Consider the following 21,122-nt stretch of genomic DNA (forward strand, 5'->3'; position numbering starts at 1 on the left):
GTAGATAATTGTAAAACCAAAATATGGAACATCAGCTGGTTTCCTAGCAACAGCTGAACTTAAGATTCTAGTCAATCAGATGTAAATTTCACTGTGCTATCCCTCAAATACTGATTATAGTAGCCCCCTTGAGATGCAAATTTTATGGGTAAATTAAATGTAAATGTTGACAATGTTGATATGAAAATCTGCTGATTAGCATAATTTGCATGTCTTGAGCTACCGTATTGAAGACTACTACCAGACAAGAGCAAATGCAAACTGTAAAGTCATTCTCCTATGTACTTTCTTGAACACTGCAACAAAAACAATGCACCAATATTTGCAAAAAAAGAGAAGAAACTGATTCCTTCAGAAATCTAAATGGTTTTACTTTGTCAATAAGGTGCTGAATTTACTCTACTTTTAATAACAAACCGGTTCGCACAACATGGTAAGCCAAACCATAGCTTAGCAATACCTTTTCCCAATATGCCAACTTCCAGAAAGGTGCTTGCAGCCACTTTGCTCCCCCCCCCCAGGCCTTTTCGATTGCTATTGTCAAAGAGCCAGATGGCAGTAATTCACACTGTTCCAAGTTGGAGTTAACTCTTTATTAGCAAAACATGATATCCATAGACTTGGCTTAGTGTCAGGCCTAATAAGCACAGCTGCTATCCCCAGTAAGCCTTGCCCTATGAATTACAGTGGTATCTCTAGCTACGAACTTAATTCGTCTCGGAGGTCCGTTCTTAACCTGAAACTGTTCTTAACTAGAGGCGTGCTTTTGCAAATGGGGGCCTCTTGCTGCCGCTGCACCGTCAGCACACGATTTCTGTTCTCATCCTGGGGCAAAGTTCTCAACTCGAGGTAATAATAATAATAATGATGATAATAATAATATATTATTTATACCCCGCCCATCTGGCTGGGTTTCCCCAGCCACTCTGGGCGGCTTCCAACACAACACTAAAATACAATAACCTATTAAACATTAAAAGCTTCCCTAAACAGGGCTGCCTTCAGATGTCTTCTAAAAGTTTGGTAGCTATTTTTCTCTTTGACATCTGGTGGGAGGGCGTTCCACAGGGCAGGTGCCACTACCAAGAAGGCCCTCTGCCTGGTTCCCTATAACTTGGCTTCTCGTAGCGAGGGAACCGCCAGAAGGCCCTCTGCGCTGGACCTCAGTGTCCGGGCAGAACGATGGAGGTGGAAACGCTGTCAAACCTGGTCTGCGGGGATGCAGGGGAGAAGGATTCAGTCCCTGTCCCCCCCAGCTTAGTGTGTAATCTGAACCCATGCTCATGGTTTAGCTCTGTCGCAATTAAGCAGAAGCTGTAACCAAAGTTTGTCCTAGGAAGGTCCCTGAAGCTTTGCAGCCTGCTGTACCAGCCTACAGGAAACTTCCAAAAACTCTTCAAAGGCCTCTTCCACATGTCATATTCATGCCTGTTTGGTTAACCGGCATGCAAAACGGGTTCCGTCTACGTAATTTAACTCCAATCCCTTCCTTTGTGTTGCCAACGTCAATGGGACTGTGTAGCCCTAATTCATTCCAACTCTGATGTGCGCAGCCCCACTCTGGGCACAGCTCCAGGAGCAACTGAATGAAATTCAAGGCATCAAGCCATATGAGCCTTCTAAAACTTTTCAGCGTTCAACCAAGGAAAATGCTGCTCCACCCAAATCACCTTTTAAAGAAAGTAACAAACAAAAGACAAGCAACTCCTCATTGAATCGAAGTAAGTTTACATGTTGAGGCCTGAAGTGCTGCCATGAAGGTTTCAAGGACCATTTCCAGCTACAGTGGTACCTTGGTTCTCAAACTTAATCCGTTCCAGAAGTCCGTTCCAAAACCAAAACGTTCCAAAACCAAGGCACGCTTTCCCATAGAAAGTAATGCAAAATGGATTCATCTGTTCCAGACTTTTTTTAAAAAAAAACACCCTAAAACAGCAATTTAACATGAATTTTACTATCTAACGAGACCATTGATCCATAAAATGAAAGCAATAATGTACTGCAGTCACATAATCAACCAATCAATCAATCAGTAGCTGAACTGGGTTCCACACAGTCCCAAAAACAAAACAAAAAAGAGCTACAAAAACGCAAAATAAATGGCAAAAACAGACAGACCTCAGCGTAACACCCAAAACAGAAGTGTGACACTCAAAACGGAGCATGTTCAGCTTCCAAAAAAAAGTTCGCAAACTGGAACACTTACTTTCGGGTTTGCAGTGTTTGAGTTCCAAGTTGTTTGCGTACCAAGCTCTTTCAGAACCAAGGTACCACTGTATATTGCTTGTGATGAAAGTAACAGTATAATAACCTTGAGACAGTGATTCAGTGCGACTGTGGAGGTGTGACTCAGCCCATAGCCTGGCTAGTTAATCAAAGAGAATATAATTTTGTACTATATTCTGTTTATACAAAAAAATTAAATCTTCATATCTGTATATTTAGTTATTGTACCATCCACACAAAGTTAAGCATACAAAGTTTAAAATGTTTCCAAGCTAGGTGTTCATTCTGGAATTGTCACACTTTGTTCACTCTTTATCGGGGGTCTACACAGCACTCAGCATTATCATTTCTCTCCTGTGTTTTGTCCGGACTGCTTTTGCTTTGCTTTGCTTTTTTTCAGATTGCAGAAAACATTATCCCCACCCCCACCCTACCGATAGTAGAAAATGTGATGGTTTGGAAACCAGAGAAAGGTAGATCAGGATCTACTGTTTTATCTCTGGGCGATTTTTCAGTAGATCAGAAATAGCTTCTGATTTCCAATTGTTTAACAACAACAACAAAAATAGGCTGATGAAATAACTGCCCCAACATTCTGCCCCAACACTCAAGGTGGATTACATTTTGTGATAATGGCCTACAATCAGTGCTTTTTGTCTGGGGGGATGCAGGGGTAAACATTTTGTGAATCTAATGGGAGAAGAAACTAAAAAACGATTTTTTTTTTAGCTTCTTCTCTAGCACGGTGAATCGTCAGTTCCATTGCTACCCCTAATGGCAGCCTCATTTCCTGTCACGGTGTTTCCCGAGTCTCAGACGGAAGCGAGCGTTTAATGTGTGAAGTAGGAGTTGGAATCTAGCATAGTTATTGGTCAGTTTCGTTGTATTTACTGTATTTATTTTCCCGATTTGAACTATAAAATAGTGGTTTTCTTGAGTCAAAATGAGAGTACCCCTAAACATTTTTTTAAAATTAGCTTAAAAGTAGCTAACCTTCATTAAATTGTGTTCCTTAGCTTATAAAGTAGTTTTATAAACAAACAAACAAACGAGCCAGAAAGCTAAATATTATGGCTCGCCTCACCTGCCCACATATTTTGACAGTTTAAAGTATTTCGCTTCCCAATCGCTGAAAAGCAGCAGCTGCCAGACTTCACGGCTGAGGTTCAGTATGGAAAGAAAATGAAATTTCTATAGGATGAGAAATTGTGTCACGGAATATTTTCCAAGAAGCTACCTAAGTGAAGCATCATTCCAAAGGCAGGTAACAGTTTTTCAGCAGGTTACGTGCAATATTAAATAGGTTTCACCTCTATGGCCAAAAAAACTCATTCTTTCAGCAAATAATTTTGCACAGTTGCCAACACCAGCCTCTAAACAGCTTTTACAGGAGGCCAAATTCCCTAAAGTTTCACCACCAGCCAAATTCACTCACAACCCAGTCCAGCTACTGGGGACAATCTGCCTCTGAACCCACTGAGCTCCTTTGGTTGTACTTTTTGGCTCATGGGACAGTTTAGCCGGTTTTTTAAAACTTGCTTGTGTAAGGTTCAGTGCTATTTTTCTACAAAAAGAGGTGCCAGAACTCACCATGAACATCTCCCTCGTTCTCTTGGGATGGCAATGGTGCCTACCTGAGAGGTGCCGGAACTGAGTTCCGGCAAGTTCCGGATGAAAAATAATCCCTGGTATGGTTCTTCTGTTAAAACCTTTACCCAAGGCAAATCTCTAAGTCTAACACATCCACCAGCTCCCTTCTTCTAATTTTTCACGTGTGAAGCCTTCTTAACACACTGGAAATGGATAACTTCATATTCAGGCCTCAGCTGCCCTCTTTTACCTCAGTTTCTTCAACTCTTTGCCCCACACCTCACCGCATCAACTGACTTTCCCAACTGACAGTCAACAGCCATTCGGAGTCTGTTGCTTCCCAAACCGATCCAAATATGTTTACCTGAGCCAGGCCCCACCTACAAATATGAAAAGCCATCCTTCATCTTCTCCACTTTTCAGAAAGAACCTGTGATCAAACAACTACTGCTAAACACAATAGCATTTCTCCACAGGGGGTTTCTGGGGGCTGACATTTTTTCCTCTGAAGTCCCAACTAGAGGACGGTTCCATTAACACATACTGTTGTACCCAAGGGCTCTGGGGAGAAGACAAACATGGACTACCAAGTGCAGCTACAAGGAGGAGTTTCAGAGGTGGACCATAAATGTCCCCCCCCCCTTATGTTGACTTACTCCTTCCAAAATTTCCTGGGGGTTGTCCTCCATTTCACCCACCCACCCAAAATGTGAGTCATACGTTCCAATATGAGAACATTCAGCTCAGTGCTAATATAAATTCTTAAATAAGGTTCCCCCCATTTAATCAAAATAAATGGAGCGGGGGAAGCCATAGGTCAGTGGAAAAGTTCAAACCACAACATCTCAGGTATGGCTGGGAAAGATTTCTCTCTGAAACTCTGCACAAGCTCTGCTGTTAGTGTAGACTTTAGTGAGCTAGAGCCAATGGTCTGACTGTATAAAGTAACTTCTTATATTAAGCTGCTTTGGGTTATTGGAAAAGCTTTTTGAGATATTTATACTGTATGAAAAAATTATACGTTAAACATGCTTAATGTTCAATTTCGGGCATCAGACTCACCCCCCCCCCAAATACTGCTTGTAAAGATGAGTCTATTTTAAACCTGTCCTGTTTCTATTTTTAAAACATTCTGCTTATTGTTTAAGCGGTAGGCATATGATACTAGGCAGTTTTCAAAGGAGAAGTGAAACAGATTGAAAGAAGTCAACAAGCTCAAGGAACCCTTAGGTTTCACCTGTGGTGAATTACAATGTCAGTAACTGAATGACGCTGTTCAAACAGATTTGCATGTGCGTGCATTGCATGTTATTATATTTACTATATCTTTTATTACATGTTTACAAAATCAGAATTGCTCCTTAACATGCTGAGTTTGCAATCTTACACTGAGAGTTTTCACCATATACTTAAAGCACACAATTCAGCAATGAAATAAATTGTGTATCAGTCAATGAAGGTTCAGTTATCCAGGGCTGAAATTATTATGGCTCCTCCTGTGGCTGTCTGTTTTAAGCTGCTGTTTCAGCATTCTGTAAGAAGAGCTCCAAAACAGCTATTATTTCAAGCACTCACATATATATTTCAGTTGTATTAGCCTCTTTTTTCAGAAAGCCAAGAAAGGCTTAAATGGGACTCCTAGAAGGTCTGCCATCCAGCTGAGCCCTGCTTAGCCTCACTGAGAAAGGAGAAGAAGAAGAAGAGGAGGAGTTTGGATTTGATATCCCGCTTTATCACTACTTGAAGGAGTCTCAAAGCGGCTAACATTCTCTTTTCCCTTCCTCCCCAACGACAAACACTCTGTGAGGTGACTGGGGCTGAGAGACTTCAAAGAAGTGTGACTGGCCCAAGGTCACCCAGCAGCTGCATGTGGAGGAGCGGAGACGCGAACCCGGTTCCCCAGATTACGAGTCTACTGCTTTTAACCACTACACCACACTGAACTGAGTGCCCTCAGATTAATCTCTAGATCAAAATATGGATGGAGAGAATAATGGTCATTCTCACAGAATATGGCACTCACGTTTATAACATACAGTAATTCAAATATAAACAGGAACTAAGACGGCGAAGCTAACTAACCATTAAAGGAAATATCTGGCAGGCTGGTCCAGTTAAAAAGTAGACAAGTGATTCCACTAAAATCTGAACAATTAGCAATAAATCCTAAAAGTGACAGATTATTCAACAACAATGAAACAAGGTTGTTTCTCAGTTTAGTAAGGAAATCTATGGAAATTCCCCAAGATTAGAGGAGAGGGGGAAAACCCTCAACATTGATCTTAACATACTTATTCAAACTCTTGCTAGAGAAAGTTTAATCCTGTTTTTAAATCCCTCTAACCTATTACAGTGATAGCAGGAAGAAGCAATGATGTTTCTGGCAACAGAGTGCCCCACAGAGACCTGCCAAATGTAGCAATTCAGATGTGGTTTCCTGCTCCTATGCCTCTCTTACCACATCTACAGTGGCTAAACAGAGAGTGTGGGAAGCCCACATTTCTACAGCAAAAGGAAATATTATGACTTCTGAGCTGATATTCAGAGGAAATGTCATTTAGATAGTCAAGAATGTGCAAAAATTGGCACACCTGCATCATTATGGCAAAAGGCCTCTGAGTTAAGAATATATCTGAATCTCTGAAGTCACATTTTGTAACAGCAAAGGGTTATAGGAGGAGGACAGACATTATAATGGTAAAAAGGTAAAGGACCCCTGGATGGTTAAAGGCGACTATGCGGTTGTGGCACTCATCTCGCTTTCAGGCTGAGGGAGCCAACGTTTGTCCACAGACAACTTTCCAGGTCATGTGGCCAGCATAATTAAACCACTTCTGGCACAACAGGACACCATGACGGAAACCAGAGCACACAGAAACGCCGCTTACCTTCCTATACCTATTTATCTACTTGCACTGGCATGCTTTCGAACTGCTAGGTTGACAGAAGCTGGGACAGAGCAATGGGAGCTCACTTCGCCACAAGGATTTGAACCGCCGACCTTCTGATCGGCAAGCCCAAGCGGCTCAGTGGTTTAGACCACAGCGCCACCCGCGTCCCATTATACAACATTACAAGACACAGATGCAAAGCAGGCAGGGTCGGGGGGACTAGTCTGAAGAACTGCTTCCTAATACAGGTAGGCAGCCGTGTTGGTCTGACGCAGTCGAAATAAATAAATAAATAAATAAATTGTCCAGTAGCACCTTAGAGACCAGCTAAATTTGTTCTGGGAATAAGCTTTCATGTGCATGCACCCTTCTTCAGATACAGTACACTGAAACAGAAGCACCAGACTCTATATATAGTGGGAGGATGGGGTGGGGTTTTTCTCAGAAAGGTAGTAGGAGACGGGTGATTGACTCAATGGGTATGGTAAACCTGTTGATGACTTCAATTAGTCCTACAGGAAAAAGCACCTTGCCTCCCACTATATATAAGGGTCTGGTGACTTCTGTTTCAGTGTATCTGAAGAAGTGTGCATGCGCACGAAAGCTTATAACCAGAACAAACTTAGCTGGTCTGTAAGGAGCTACTGGACATTTTATTATTTTTATTTTGCTTCTTAATAGCAACTGAAAAGAATTTTGGCTAGACCTGGAGTGAAAAACAAGTGTATCTGGGAGTCTCATAGAGGCTGATAAGAGCCAAATGCAGGGAGCAAACCAAGCAGTGTGGAAGGAGAAGGATAAACTAATATTTATGAAACACATCTTGGTATTGGGACTTAGGGTCTTCCAAAATGTGTGGGCTAACACTGGATTCACTTAAAGGGAAGAATGAGGTTACGACCCCTGATTTGTGCAGGCCCAATAACCTCAGGATAGAAATGCGGAAGTTGTGAGGAAACAGTATTATTATGTGCAGCAGACGGAGGATGGATGAAGTGTTGCGTAGACGGATAGAGCAGCCACAAAGCCCTGAGATTAAATCAGCAAATCTCTAACACTAGTCAGGCCACTTCTGGAGCAGTTCCAGGTACCACACGTAAGTACTGTATAAATCTAGTGATGCAACTCTACAATTCTATGATTCTACGAAAAACAAATCAAATGGCAATAGGTTCAGGGAAGCAAAATGGAAGGTGGTCCAGGGTAAGGAAAACAAGTCCTATCAGAAAAGTTTGAAGGACCTGGGCTTGCTTAGCCTGGAGAAGAGAAGAGTGAGGAGCTGGGAGGGCATAATGCTACTCTTCAAGCACTGGAAGAGCTATCACACAGAAGGAAAAGACTTGCTTTTTGATGCACAAAAGGGCAGGACTAGATCTAATGGGCTTAATTTACATGAGTTTTGCCTTTCGTTGAGCACAAGGAGAAGCTTATTAGCAGTAAAAGTGATTCAACGATGGAACCAGTGCTTTTTTTCAGGGGGTACATAGTACCAGCACTGTTATGTACTGAAGTTCTCACCCTGGGCCAGCAGGGGGATACTGTAGATAGTTATGCAAATAAGGGATCGAAAGTGACGTTCTGTGATTGGATAGTTTTAGAAAATTGTTACAGTTACGTTGTACTGGAGCTCTATATAAGCAGGCTGACTGAGCCCTTCAGCTCAGTTCTGTTCTGGCCTCTGAATAAACAAGAGCTGTTTGAAGAATCGCTGTGTCGTCTGATATGTTCACCCACAACTTAACAGGCACCTCTTTTTGTTGTTGTTAAAAAGCGTGGCACTTACTGTAACAACTTCATGGTGAGACCAGCACCTATTTTTCTAGAAAAAAGCACTGAATTTTTATGCAAGGGAGGGTGAGCTCTCCCTTGCTGGATGCCTTTAAGCAAAGATATGATGACCATCTGTTGGGGACGTTGTAGGACCAGATGGGCTACCAGGCACTCTCCAACTCTGCAATAAGAATTCTAGGTTGGGAGAGGCTAGCACACAAAGTCTAAAACATTCAGGCATGTGCACATGTGCAATTCCATAAACTTTTGAGAAATCCTAATAACCTCATCCCAACATTGCAAGGACAAAAGAAGAAGAAGCTAGAATCAATGGAGATACATTAAGGCATAGCCAGGATTCATTTTAGGGGTGGGGGGCAGGTTTTATGGAGGGGGGAGAGTCAAGTTATCTGTGATGCAATTGGTCAGTTAGTTAAGTATTTTTATTTCTTTACTTGATGGGGGGGATCTGTCTCCCCTGCACCCCCAGCTACATGCATGCTCTAGTAAAGGTAAAAGGTAAAGGACCCCTGGATGGTTAAGTCCAGTCAAATTCGACTATGGGGTGCAGTTCTCACCTCTGCTTTCAGGTCAAGGGAGCTGGTGTTTGTCCACAGACAGCTTTCTGGGTCATGTGGCCAGCAAGACTAAACCACTTCTGGTGCAACGGGACACTGAAACTGCTAGGTTGGCAGGAGCTGGGACAGAGCAACGGGAGCTCACCCTGTTGCGGGGATTTGTACCACCAACCTTCTGATCAGCAAGCCCAAGAGGCTCAGTGGTTTAGACCACAGCACCACCCTACAATGCTCTAGTATGAATTGCAAGCAGTGGCCTCATACCTACTCGGAAAGCCAGGTGTAGAGAAACGAGACCAAATAAATATGTGGAACGGAAAGCAAGATAGCAGGAACATCTACCTGTGAGCCTTGTGCAAAATTGCTCAAAAAGTCTTGTGCAAAATTGCAGTAGCTTTCCGAAGTGTTCTGTGCAAAAAGTCTTGTGCAAAATTGCAGTAGCTTTCCGAAGTGTTCTGTGCAGAGGGAAATAACAAGTATTCTTGTTATTTGTGTGGGAGCCCAAGCAGGAATGTGGGAAAGGGAAAAAGAGAACGAAGACATTATGCTTTTAAAATACACCTTTATATTATTGTGCTACTTGCAGAATTAACTGCCCTAAAAGTCTGGCAGGCACAGAAGAAGTGGAGCTACAAAACAACTTAAGTTAAACAAACACATTTTCTGCCCGCAGGCTCTTGAAAAGGTAAACTAAAACTAATTATAACATAGTTGTAATGACAGCTGTATGGACTTTTAACAGTGTAATCCTACACATTTCTATTAAGAAGCATGTGCCATCATTTTCAAGACGGCTTTCTCCCATGCAAATATTTATCGGGCTGAAGCTGAAGTAACCTCCTTTGCAAAACAGAATGCTTACGGCTCAAGGTCTAGCTAAAGCTGAAATAATATTTCTAGTATGGCAATTGTGAGAAGAAAAAAGGATTGCCGTGTTTCATCGGAAAGCACAATACATTCTGACAATAGAGAACAGAAAAGAGCTGTTGGCAAAAGGTCAGAGATGTTAATGGAGATGAGAGACAAGTTCCAGGAATTGGTGGTGGTTGTTTTGGTCTGATCAAGATTCAGAAGGATTAAGTTAGCAAAGACTGGAAACCTGCTCCTGCAAATTTAGCACACAGTATCAATGCATCAGAGTATGTGGATCAGAGTATATACATGGAGTATGTGGATCATGCATAGCACTGCCCTCTACTGTGTGGAATCAAAACAGCAACCTTTCTATTTATTGGAAAGAGCCAACAACTGTATTTATTCGAACTAAAATTTTGCAAAGCGACATTTTGCTTTAGCTAAAATAGCAAAGAGACCACTATTGCAAGCAATATAAAAGGACAAAGGCAATCAAATTCATTTCTTTTAAAAGTGGATCAAGAATGAAAAGACAAAAACAAAAAAACAAAAAAACAAAACTCGGGAGTGGGAAGAGAAAGGTGTACTTACCCTGCAGAAATCATCAAGAGAGAAAGACTATATCTCAAACTATTTTCCTTAAGTTCTGTTTGTACTGTACATAGTTATCTCCTGACTGCAAATGGGACCCCTGTCATTATGAAAAAAAGACGTTCATTCTGCTTGGAACTCTTCCAAAGAAAACCATCTAGAAGGATTTATCTCTGTGCACAATGACTGCAATGTATCTGCTATTGGTATCGATAGGAATTGAGCCAACATAAATATGCCAATAGGACAAGTGATGATTTGTTTAACAGAATTTGCATACCACTTAATTGTAAAAAACAAAACAAAAAATCCAAGTGTTTTACATAAAACAACCAAAAAGCAATACAGCTCAATGTCAATGAGCAGGGAGTTCCACAGTGTAGGTGTTACCATGCAAAAAGGACTGATTTCTTACAAGTGCAGAACAACCATCACATGCCACATGTAGAAGTTCTGGTTCTGCTGATCTCAGTGGGCAAATATATGTAAGGCAATATTTCTAGAAAACTGGTCCCAACCTTCTAAGGGCTTTATATACCAAAAGAATCATTCATCTAGATGATTTTCCACACCTGAACTAGCCTCTTGTTAAGACTGATTAATTGCTTAGATCGTCAAACAATATTTGTATTATTCACGCAGTTTCAAAAAAGAAACAACAAAATCACTCTCACAAATATTTTCAGGTTAAGTTATACAACATGATTAAAAGAGTAGTATTACGGATTGATTGATTGAGTGTGTGTGTGTGTGTGTGTGTGTGTATCTTCACTACAGTCATACTTCATGTTATGTCCGCTTCATGTTACGTTCTTTCAGGTTACGTCCCGCGGCAACCTGGAAGTACCGGAAAGGGTTACTTCCGGGGTTCGCCACATGCGCAGAAGCACAAAATGATGTCACACGCATGCGCAGAAGTGGCAAATCGCAACCCGCGCATGCGCAGACACGCCGCTGTGGGTTGTGCTCTTTTCATGTTGCGAACGGGCCTCCAGAACAGATCCGGTTTGCAACCAGAGGTACCACTGTATGGGTTAAGAAGTGTCTTAAGTGGAATGTGAAATTAAATCAGTGAAAATAATATATAAGGGTGAACATTGCCTCAAAATAACACAATGAGTCATCTCCAAACTTCAAGCCAGGGTTTGCCAACATGGTGCCCACAAGCACTAGTTCACTTGCCAGTATCTCCTATTTAGCTCATGAAAAGTGAAAGTAAATAGCCCCTCATAAATCCAAAATGCTCAAGGGACTGTTTCCTCTTCTTGCTCAGTTTCCACTGTCTCAGCCTGTCCAACACTGAGCATGTCCCCTTAAGCATGGCCACGTTTCATTAGATACAGGGAGCAGATACCCACCTTCCATTCTGAATACAGAGGTGCAACGAGCTCATCTCTGTTAAAATAAAAAAATTCCTTCCAGTAGCACCTTAAAGACCAACTAAGTTAGTTCTTGGTATGAACTTTCGTGTGCATGCACACTTCTTCAGATACACAGATCTGAAGGGGCATAGGACCATGTGTATCTGAAGAAGAGTGCATGTACACGAAAGTTCATACCAAGAACTAACTTAGTTGGTCTTTAAGGTGCTACTGGAAGGAATTTTTTTATTTTGACTATGGCAGACCAACACGGCTATCTATCTGTAACTCATCTCTGTTAACAAACATGGCAGTGGCAGGAGGAGGTGCCATTCCTCTGCATTGATGAAGGGGCTGATTGGGGAGTGTGACACACATCTGCACAATGTGGCGGTCGTGCGTCTTTTTAGAAGTGGTGACCATTTTCTATTATGCTTCACACACACACACACACACACACACACACACACACGGCCCATGTCAGCAGTTCCTCAAAATCCCAAAAGTGCCCACTGGCTCAGAAAGGTTGAGGACCCCTGCTATAAGGTGTAGGTCTTACTGCCCATCTGATTTCTCATTAGACTTGTGGAATGTGATTCAGCTGACTCACTTCTAACAACGGGACTGCAGCTGTGACCCTATAATAAATAAATACGTATGTACACATTCATCCCTCTCTTTTATCACTCTCGCTTCACCCAACATTCTGTCCAAACCTGCCCACAACTTAACCTCTCATGTGCATTGAGCATGTGCAAAAGCACCCTTATGACTAACACAGGCCACAAAAGTACATTTTAAATAAAATCAACAAAAGCACTTGCTAGATCAGGGGTCAGCAAACTTTTTGAGCAGGGGGCCAGTCCACTGTCCCTCAGACCATGTGGGGGGCCAGACTACATTGGGGGGGAAATGAATGAATTCCTATGCCCCACAAATAACCCAGAGATGCATTTTAAATAAAAGAGCACATTCTACTCATGTAAAAACACACTGATTGTCTGTGGGCCGGATTTAGAAAGCAATTGGGCCGGATCCGGCCCCCGGGCCTTAGTTTGCCTACCCATGTGCTAGAATGATTCCCTTGACCTAACACAACAAACTGTTTCCCCCAAAATGTTGGACAAATGGATAAATCATCCCAGGAAAACCACCCCAGCAAAACCTATGGAATAAAAATATACAGTACCTGCCGTCATGCCAGCATTTCTCACCAAGCATTCAAAACAAGCCGTTTCTTATCCTTTCTACCCCAAATTTGGCATGGACCATCCTCAAGACTAGCCCTCTTACGATGACAAGCTTCAGCTTGTTGAACCATTTTCTATCTATACAACGCAGAACCCTCCTCCACCCACAATTTATCATTATAATGGCATAATGCAATTCAGCCAACTCGCCCTGAACATAGGGTCATAACTGGCTTATACCTAATCTAATAAAATCCTGGATTTAAAGTACGCCATTTATTTTCGGTCCTGTTCCTTCCCCCTACCTGCATCTTACAATGAATACAGGTCAACACGGTACCAGGGCTTTATGGACTTGGGTTGCATTGGGAGACCTTAGTTGCTTTCAGCAGTCTATGCTCTGTTGTAGATTTCCTTAGTAGGCATCAAATCTCTCCAGAGAAAGGCACTACATTTTTTTTCTGATTAGTTGGCAAATGAATAATTGAAGAAGCAAATGGTTGAAATCACTTAAGATGCTTTTAGGCATCACGCTGCCAATATGGGACAAATTGACACAAGCCCTGATGTGGCTTCCCATGTGTATTGTAGTTCTCCCTTCTGTGGTGATCCTTCTTCCACTCTAATACATTGCACCAGTTTTTGAAGACATTAACTTTTCCATGTGATTTTGATGAAAAACAGAGAAATTGGTTCTCTCTCTCTTTTTCCTTTATGCATTCCGTATCACCCAGAGAAAACATCCCCATTTTTTTTAATGGTTCTAGAGAGCACTTTAGAAATACAAGGACTTTTGCGATTTTGAGTCCTGTACAAACAGGACAAGAATCTTTCAAGAACCAAAGCATCTTCTCATTTATAATTATATTAATATGTGCCCAGTTCTAGCTTGCCTTCTCTACTTCTAGGTAACTTTTGCACCTGCACACCAGCTAAAGTATCACTCCTCAAAATCCTCTGTTTAGTTATGCTTGGACTATTGCAACGCGCTCTACGTGGGGCTGCTGTTGAAGGTGACCCGGAAACGACAACTAATCCAGAATGCGGCAGCAAGACTGGTGACTCAGAGTGGCCGCCGAGACCATATAATGCTGGTCCTGAAAGACCTACATTGGCTCCCAGTACATTTCTGAGCACAATTCAAAGTGTTGGTGCTGACTTTTAAAGCCCTAAAAGGCCTCGGCCCAGTACACCTGAAGGAGCATCTCCACCCCCATCGTTCAGCCCGGACACTGAAGTCCAGCTCTGAGGGTCTTCTGGTGGTTCCCTCCCTGCGAGAAGTGAGGTTACAGGGAACCAGGCAGAGGGCCTTCTCGGTAGTGGCACCCGCCCTGTGGAACACCCTCCCATCAGATGTCAAGGAAATAAACAACTACCTGACTTTTAGAAAACATCTGAAGGCAGCCTTGTTTAGGGAAGTTTTTAATGTTTGATGTTTTATCATGTTTTTCATATTCTTCTGGGAGCCACCCAGAGTGGCTCGGAAAACCCAGCGCCCAGCAAGATGGGCAGGGTATAAGTAATAAATTGTTGTTGTTGTTGTTGTTGTTGTTAATATCTGGTGGTTTTCCATAGTTGAAAACATCTCCTTGGACTTTTATCCATCAAGAATGTGATAGTCAGGTCAAATTCAAGCTGTTATCATTGTTATGGAAAGCCCTTAACAGCAGGGGACCAGTTTACTAACCCCATATATGCTCACTCAACAACAGTGATCCATGAAATTGGCATTTATTAAACAAACAAACAAACAAACAAACAAACAAACAAACAAACAAACAAACTGCCCTATACCTGGAGGTCTCAGGGAGGTTCACAAAACAAAATCAACGTATAAAATCACAATATATATATATAATCAAAATAAAAACAGCAACCCAGTAACACCTGCCCCCCAAAGGAACAACATTTTAAAAGGATGTCAATCAAATCAACCAAAGGCATGTTTACAGAGGAATGTTTTTGCTTGGTACCTAAAGGTGCATAATGAAGGCACCAGGTGAACATCTCTGGGAAGAGCATTCCACAGATGGGGAGCCACTGCAGAGAAGGCCCTTTCTCGTGTTGCCACCCTCCAGATCTCATGAGGAGGCAGCACATGAAGAAGAGCCTCTGAAGATGATCTCAGAGTCTGGGTAGGTTCATATGGAAAGAGGCGGTCTTTGACGTATTGCGATCCTGAGCCGTTTAAGGCTTTATGGGTCAAAACAAGCACTTTGAATTGGGCCCGGAAACTAACTGGTAGCCAGTGCAGTCAGACCAGGATCGGTGTAATACGCTCAAACCATCTTGCTCCAGTGAGCAACCTGGCCGCTGAATTCTGCACTTTTACAAGTGCCACATAATGTTTTTCCACGTTTTTAATGAGCCAATTTTTTAATGTGGCAACTCCTATACCCTGGAACTCCCTGCCCATTGACAGGCAGCAGGGGCAGACTTTGGTCTTTCAGATTATCAGTGGGCAACCTGTGTAAGCCCAAAATTTGGCACACTCACCCAACTTCAGTTCTGCTCAATTCTCTGCGTCTTAGTTGTGATGCCCTGCATGTAGATCACTTTCAGGTGCCTCATAGGAAGTGATTCATAAAAAAAGATGTCACAGCATCACATTAGTTAGGCCTCAATATGAACTCTCTCTCAGTCTCATGTCTGATAGGCCAGGTTGCACCAGATCTAAGCTTACAATATGTTGAGGAGAACCTGATGCTGCAATCAGATGTTTGCTCCCCAAACATTATGATGCCAAGTTACACTGAGCAAAGCCATAGTTTTCACAAGAAGCCATAGTTTTCACAAGAAGATTGATCATGAAAGATAACCTTTGACTTAATCCTGAGAGAAGCTTAAATCTACTTTTACTGCAGCCTAAGGTTGTAATTATGATGAGAGGATGCCATGATAGAGTGGTCATGTTTAATGAGAAGGAATTTAAAACAGAACCATCAAACTGAATTGGAGGCAAACTCAACCCTCCAGATGTTTTGGGACTACAACTCCCATCATCCCTGACCACTGGTCCAGTTAGCTAGGGAAGATGGGAGCTGTACTCCCAAAACATCTGGAGGGCCGAGTGTGCCTATGTCTGCTGTAATGCGTAAGAAGATGACTTCTCAAAAGTAAAACATGGTAGCAATGCAGGAGATGCAAGAGGTTGAAGTCAGAATAAAGTTAGCTTCTCCTTGCTGCTAATCTGGTAGGGGAAGCAAACATATATTCTGGCAAGGACAACCCTAACCGATGGATGCTTGCATTCCTAACTCAACAATTCATTGCTAGATGAATTATGAATTCTCCAACTCAGGGTCATTGACTTGTGGGAGGGACACATCCTTTCTTTGAAGAAGTTCTCACTTTGCTACAGCAAAGCAATCAGATTTTCTCTTAAGGGCCTATGGCCTGAAAATAATTATAAGCCTACCCAAATGTATTCTGTTGATAATACAGGAAGCATGAGTATTCACTGGGTATCACATGAATGGCACTGATTCAACTTGCTGGCCATTTTTGAGTCAAATTTTATTGTACGGTAAAACATATAGCCTTACAATGGATCATAGACAGCCAGACAGATTCACAATACCAATACATCAATATAACACATTAGATTATTGGCAACTCCTATTCTGCCCCGGGAATGCGCACCAAATCACTGCATTAAATATGTAACATTTATGCACTGGACTGTAAAAGGGTGAGGGAGTGAAAGAAAACCAGTGGAGGTGGCAAAAAGCAGCAGTAGAAATTTCAGGAGGAGATGTAGGCTGGTACCAGTGTCTAGCAGCCCCCCTGCCAGGTCATAGGCCTTAACAAGTGTCAAATGGTGCTGGTTCCTGATATCATGTGAATACCACCAACTCTGAAACAAAATGTAACATGTAATAACTACTAATAGCTGTGTTGGGAATGTTACACATTGCTGTAGGCCTTAAACTTATGCTATTCCCAACTGCTTATAGAGGAAAATCTTCTGAAATCAATAGTGCTTCTCCATGATTGCATTCTGGCTTAGAGCAGTGTTTCCCAAACGTTTTTGGGCAACGGCACACCTGCTTACCGGAAAAAAATCTCGCGGCACACCACCATTAAAGCCCCGCCCCGTGACGTCAGCGCGCAGCGTCACGCGGGGGGGGACGCACAAAAGTGAACGTTTTTTCCCTTCCCCTTGCCGGGGTGGGAGGAGGCAGCAGAGCGAGGAACTGAGGGACGGCGGCAGCTGAGGCGGCGGCGGCTGTTGTGGTGGTGGCGGCGATAGCGGGCGGAGGAGGAGCCGTCGCCGGGAGTTGCTGCTGCTGCTGTTGCTGCTGCTGCCCGGACATGCCGGCCTCCTCCTCCTCCGCTGTCTCGCGCTCCTCCCTTTTGCGCGCGCTGCCCTGCCGCTCGGCACCACCACCGCGGAGCCGCCCCCGGCTCGACGCGGATCCTCGCCGCCGCCGCCTCTCGCCGCCCGACTCGCCCGCCTCCCTCCCACGGCACACCAGCCGGTGTCTCACGGCACAGTAGTGTGCCGCGGCACACCGGTTGGGAAACACTGGCTTAGAGCAATGCCTCTCCTGGCTTGCATCCTTCTCTTTCCAGCTTATGCCAGTGACACATGTAGAAAGGGTTTTTTTTAAAAGCGGGCATGTACTTTTAAAAATCAAGAATGGATGGCTTCCTAAAGACTTTTCACTTCATCCTCCCCCTGCCCCACTCCAAGTTAGGACTTTCCAGGAGTCATAAAACAGAACAGCATGTTCACCTCTCCCATTACAGAACAGCATGATGTGCCACTTAGTTACATTTTTACTCAACCACCACAATCCAGACAATCAAAATATGCACACAGAGAAAGGCAAGGGCTTTTAGGCTCACAGTTCCAGCTCTCTTACTACCAACACTTTATCATCGCACTTGTGTCACTTTTTATTTTTTAAAAATTAAATTGGTTTGCATACTCAGTCTGGATTAATGCATCTTCAGGACAAAGGCAGTATCCTGATCAGTCTGTTTTTACCCCACCTCAAATGAACTTTCAACTACTAACACCCAGTGCAGGCAAATTAGCTATAGGCAATAGTCACGATAGCCTGAGAACCCAAGTCTTTCGCTTACATTTCTGCAAGGGTTATAAAAAATGCAACCTTCTTGCAGGGGTGCCAACTTGAAAGAAATATTGGGGGGACCAGGTGAGCTCCACCCCGCATAATCAACCACATGATGCGGACACCATTTGAATGGCAATGCCCATCAACTGGGGGGAGGCAACTCCCTCAAATATTTTATTAGTGGGGCCAAAGGGACTTCTGCCCCTAGGAATTTGGGCTCTTATGCCTTCTTGCAAGAAAATCATACTTCCACATTCTTGTTTCATTCACCTGCTGCTGCCATTTACTCCTTGGCTCTCATCTGATTGCTCTCTGTGAGATTTCCTACTGATCATGTTTAAGCCGTGTGTGAAACGTGGCCTGGAAAACCAAAACCAAACGGAAAGAAAGCAAGCCCAGACCCCAAACGCCCTTTGCAAGGTAAGAGCATTTTGTTCTCCTATCATCCTCCTAGTCAGCGTCCCGTCCTTCTCTGATTCCTTCTGAAGCCAGCCTTGGCACAGGGAGACCCGGCTGCCGCGGGACTTGTTGAAAGCACTTGTTCGACACTCCAGGCAGGGAGGGGAAGCGAAATCCTACAGGTGACGGCGGCCCCGAATCCCTGGCCGCGCCGCCACGCGCGATCTCCAGGAGAGGTCCTTGGCGGAGAGGCCCAGCTCGGCTCCCAGTGGAAGCAGCCGGGGGAAAGAGGCGAGGCTCCGCCCGGGCGACGGGGGCTCCTCCCCGCCCGGCGCCCCCCGGTTGACGCAACCACGCCAGCCGGCAAGTCCCCCGGCGGAGACCTCGTCCCTTCCCCTGCGGCAGCCACTTGACCTCCTTCACCAGCAACCCTTCCCCGCTGCCGGGGCCCTGCACGCCCTGTCCGTCCCTCCGGCCTGCCTGCCTGCGTGACGCGCCGCCTCCGCCGCGAGGCGCCTCGGGTGCAGTGAGCGAGGCCGGCCCGGGGTTGGCCCGCCAGAGAGGCAGGGCGAGAAAGCCAGCGAGCGAGCAACCCGCGCGCGCGCGCCATCCTCCTCCTCGCCTCCACACCTAGCAACAGCGCTGACAGGACGCAGCCGCCGCCGCCGCCGCTGCAGCGGGAGGAGGAGGAAGCGGAATGGCCGCCTCGCCGGCGGCGGCAGCGGCGGCTTCTCCCTCCCTCCCTCCCCACACAGCCCTGACAGCCAGAGCCGGGGCGGAAGCAGCAGGCGGCGTGCTGGACTCGTCCTCCTCCTCCTCCTCCCTCCGGGTCTCTCGGCGCGCCGCGGCTGCCAAGGCAAACTCCGGCGCCTTTGCAACAGCCCCGGGGCTGCACGCGCCACGCCAGCCACCCGGCGGCCGAGTACCTCAGGCACCCAACTCGCCAAGCAGCCGCCGCCCCTCCCCGCACAACACACCCACCCTCGTGCCTGCCGCCCCTCACCCGCCGCCCCTGCCCTCCCATTCATCCCCGGCGGCAGCCTCGCCCGCCAGTCCCCCAGACGCTTCACCCCACACACCCGACGCCCCTCCCTCCTTCTCCCCTCGGCACTCCGAGCCGCTCCCGCCCACCCGCCGTTCTAGCGTGCTTGGGGGTCTCTCCGGCCGCCGCCGCCCCCCTCCCACGCCCACGCGCCTGCCGGGGGTGGGTAGTTTGGGGGGGGGGAGCCCGACTCTCTCGCTCACCCACCGATATGGTTGTCCTCGATGTGCTCGATGAGCTCGGCCAGGGTTGGGAAGGGCAGCCCGCAGCCCCCGAAGCGGCAGGTATTGGAGAAGAAGGAGGCGGCGGCGATGCCTGTCATGGTGTTACATGGAGGTTTTCGCCCCTCTCCGCCCTGCGGTGCCTACTCTGCCAGGGCCGCCGCCGGCGGGAAAGGGAGAAACCGGACAGAGAGGAGAGGAGATGGGGAGAGAGAGAGAGAGAGAGGGAGGGAGAGAGGGAGGCTGGGGGTTGGGACGAGGAGGAGGTGGCGGCAGCGGCTGCAGCGTCGGGAGCGGCGGAGGGGAGGGACGGGCTGCTGGGTGGGGGGAGATGAGGCAGGCGCAGCTGGGAGGAGGGACCATTGCCGCACTGGAACAGCTGGGCAACCCCTGCCGTCGCCGCCTGACTCCGCAGCGGGAGCCAGAGACCCAGGCCACGCTCGGCGGAGGCGGGCAACCCACACACGGCTCCTCGGCTCTGCCTGGGGAACCGGAGCGGGGGGGGGGGGGCGCTGCACAACAGTTGGGGGTGTGTCTTCTCCCCTCTCAACTTCGGAGGATCTACTGCGGCAACTTCTGAACGCCCCACAGATACGGCGGCACCGGGGATTGGGGGGAGGGGTGTTGCGAGGGGGTGGGAGAAACCTCGAACCTGCCCTCTGAAAAAGCTGAACCTCGATCGAGTTGGAGCCAAGCCTCGTTTACAGCTTATTGCTGGTGCCTCTTCTTCTAGGCCTGGGCAACCGGCATTTTAAAAAATATAAATGATGGAATATATGCAACTTGCAATGTGTGTGTACATGTATGAGCATAAGGGGTGCCAACTTGAATAAAATATTTGGGGGGCAGGTAAGCCCTGTCCCCCACATAATCAGATCACATGATGTGGCGTATGCACACCATTTGAATGGCAGTCTTCTCCCATCTCGACTTTGGAGGATCTGATTTTTTCTATGGCATTGACTTTGTAGGGGTGGCCCCCTCAAATATTTTATGGGTGGGGCATGAAGGAAGCTCAGCCCATCAGAGTTGGCTCCTATGTAAGGGAACATAAAGATGTAGCAAAGAGTCGTGCTGGATTAGACCAGCATCCTGTAGCTCCTTGTGGCAAGGCATATGTCTATGGGAAGACCACAAGCAGGACTTGCATCATCATCATCATCATCATCAGGCCCTTCATAGAATCATAGATCTGTAGAGTTGGAAGGGACCCTGAGGATCATCTAGTCCAACCCCCTGCAATGCAGGGATAGGCAGCTGTCCCGTACGGGGATCGAACCTGCAACCCTGGCATTTTCAGCACCATGCTCTAACCAGCTATCTG

At 45.6% G+C, this 21,122-nt stretch overlaps 1 protein-coding gene across 1 annotated transcript in view; it reads right to left on the reverse strand.

The window, feature by feature from the left end:
- Positions 1-20,216, reverse strand: part of JAZF1 (JAZF zinc finger 1) — a 123,070-nt gene extending 102,854 nt beyond the window's left edge. The window contains exon 1 of the mRNA XM_083468569.1: positions 19,785-20,216. Coding sequence (XP_083324695.1) covers positions 19,785-19,899 — 115 coding nt within the window. The 5' untranslated portion in view covers positions 19,900-20,216. The remainder of the gene's footprint in view (positions 1-19,784) is intronic.
- Between the last annotated feature and the right edge of the window lie 906 nt (positions 20,217-21,122).

Source organism: Podarcis liolepis, assembly GCF_965112155.1.
Source record: "Podarcis liolepis genome assembly, chromosome: 12".
Lineage (NCBI taxonomy): Eukaryota > Metazoa > Chordata > Lepidosauria > Squamata > Lacertidae > Podarcis > Podarcis liolepis.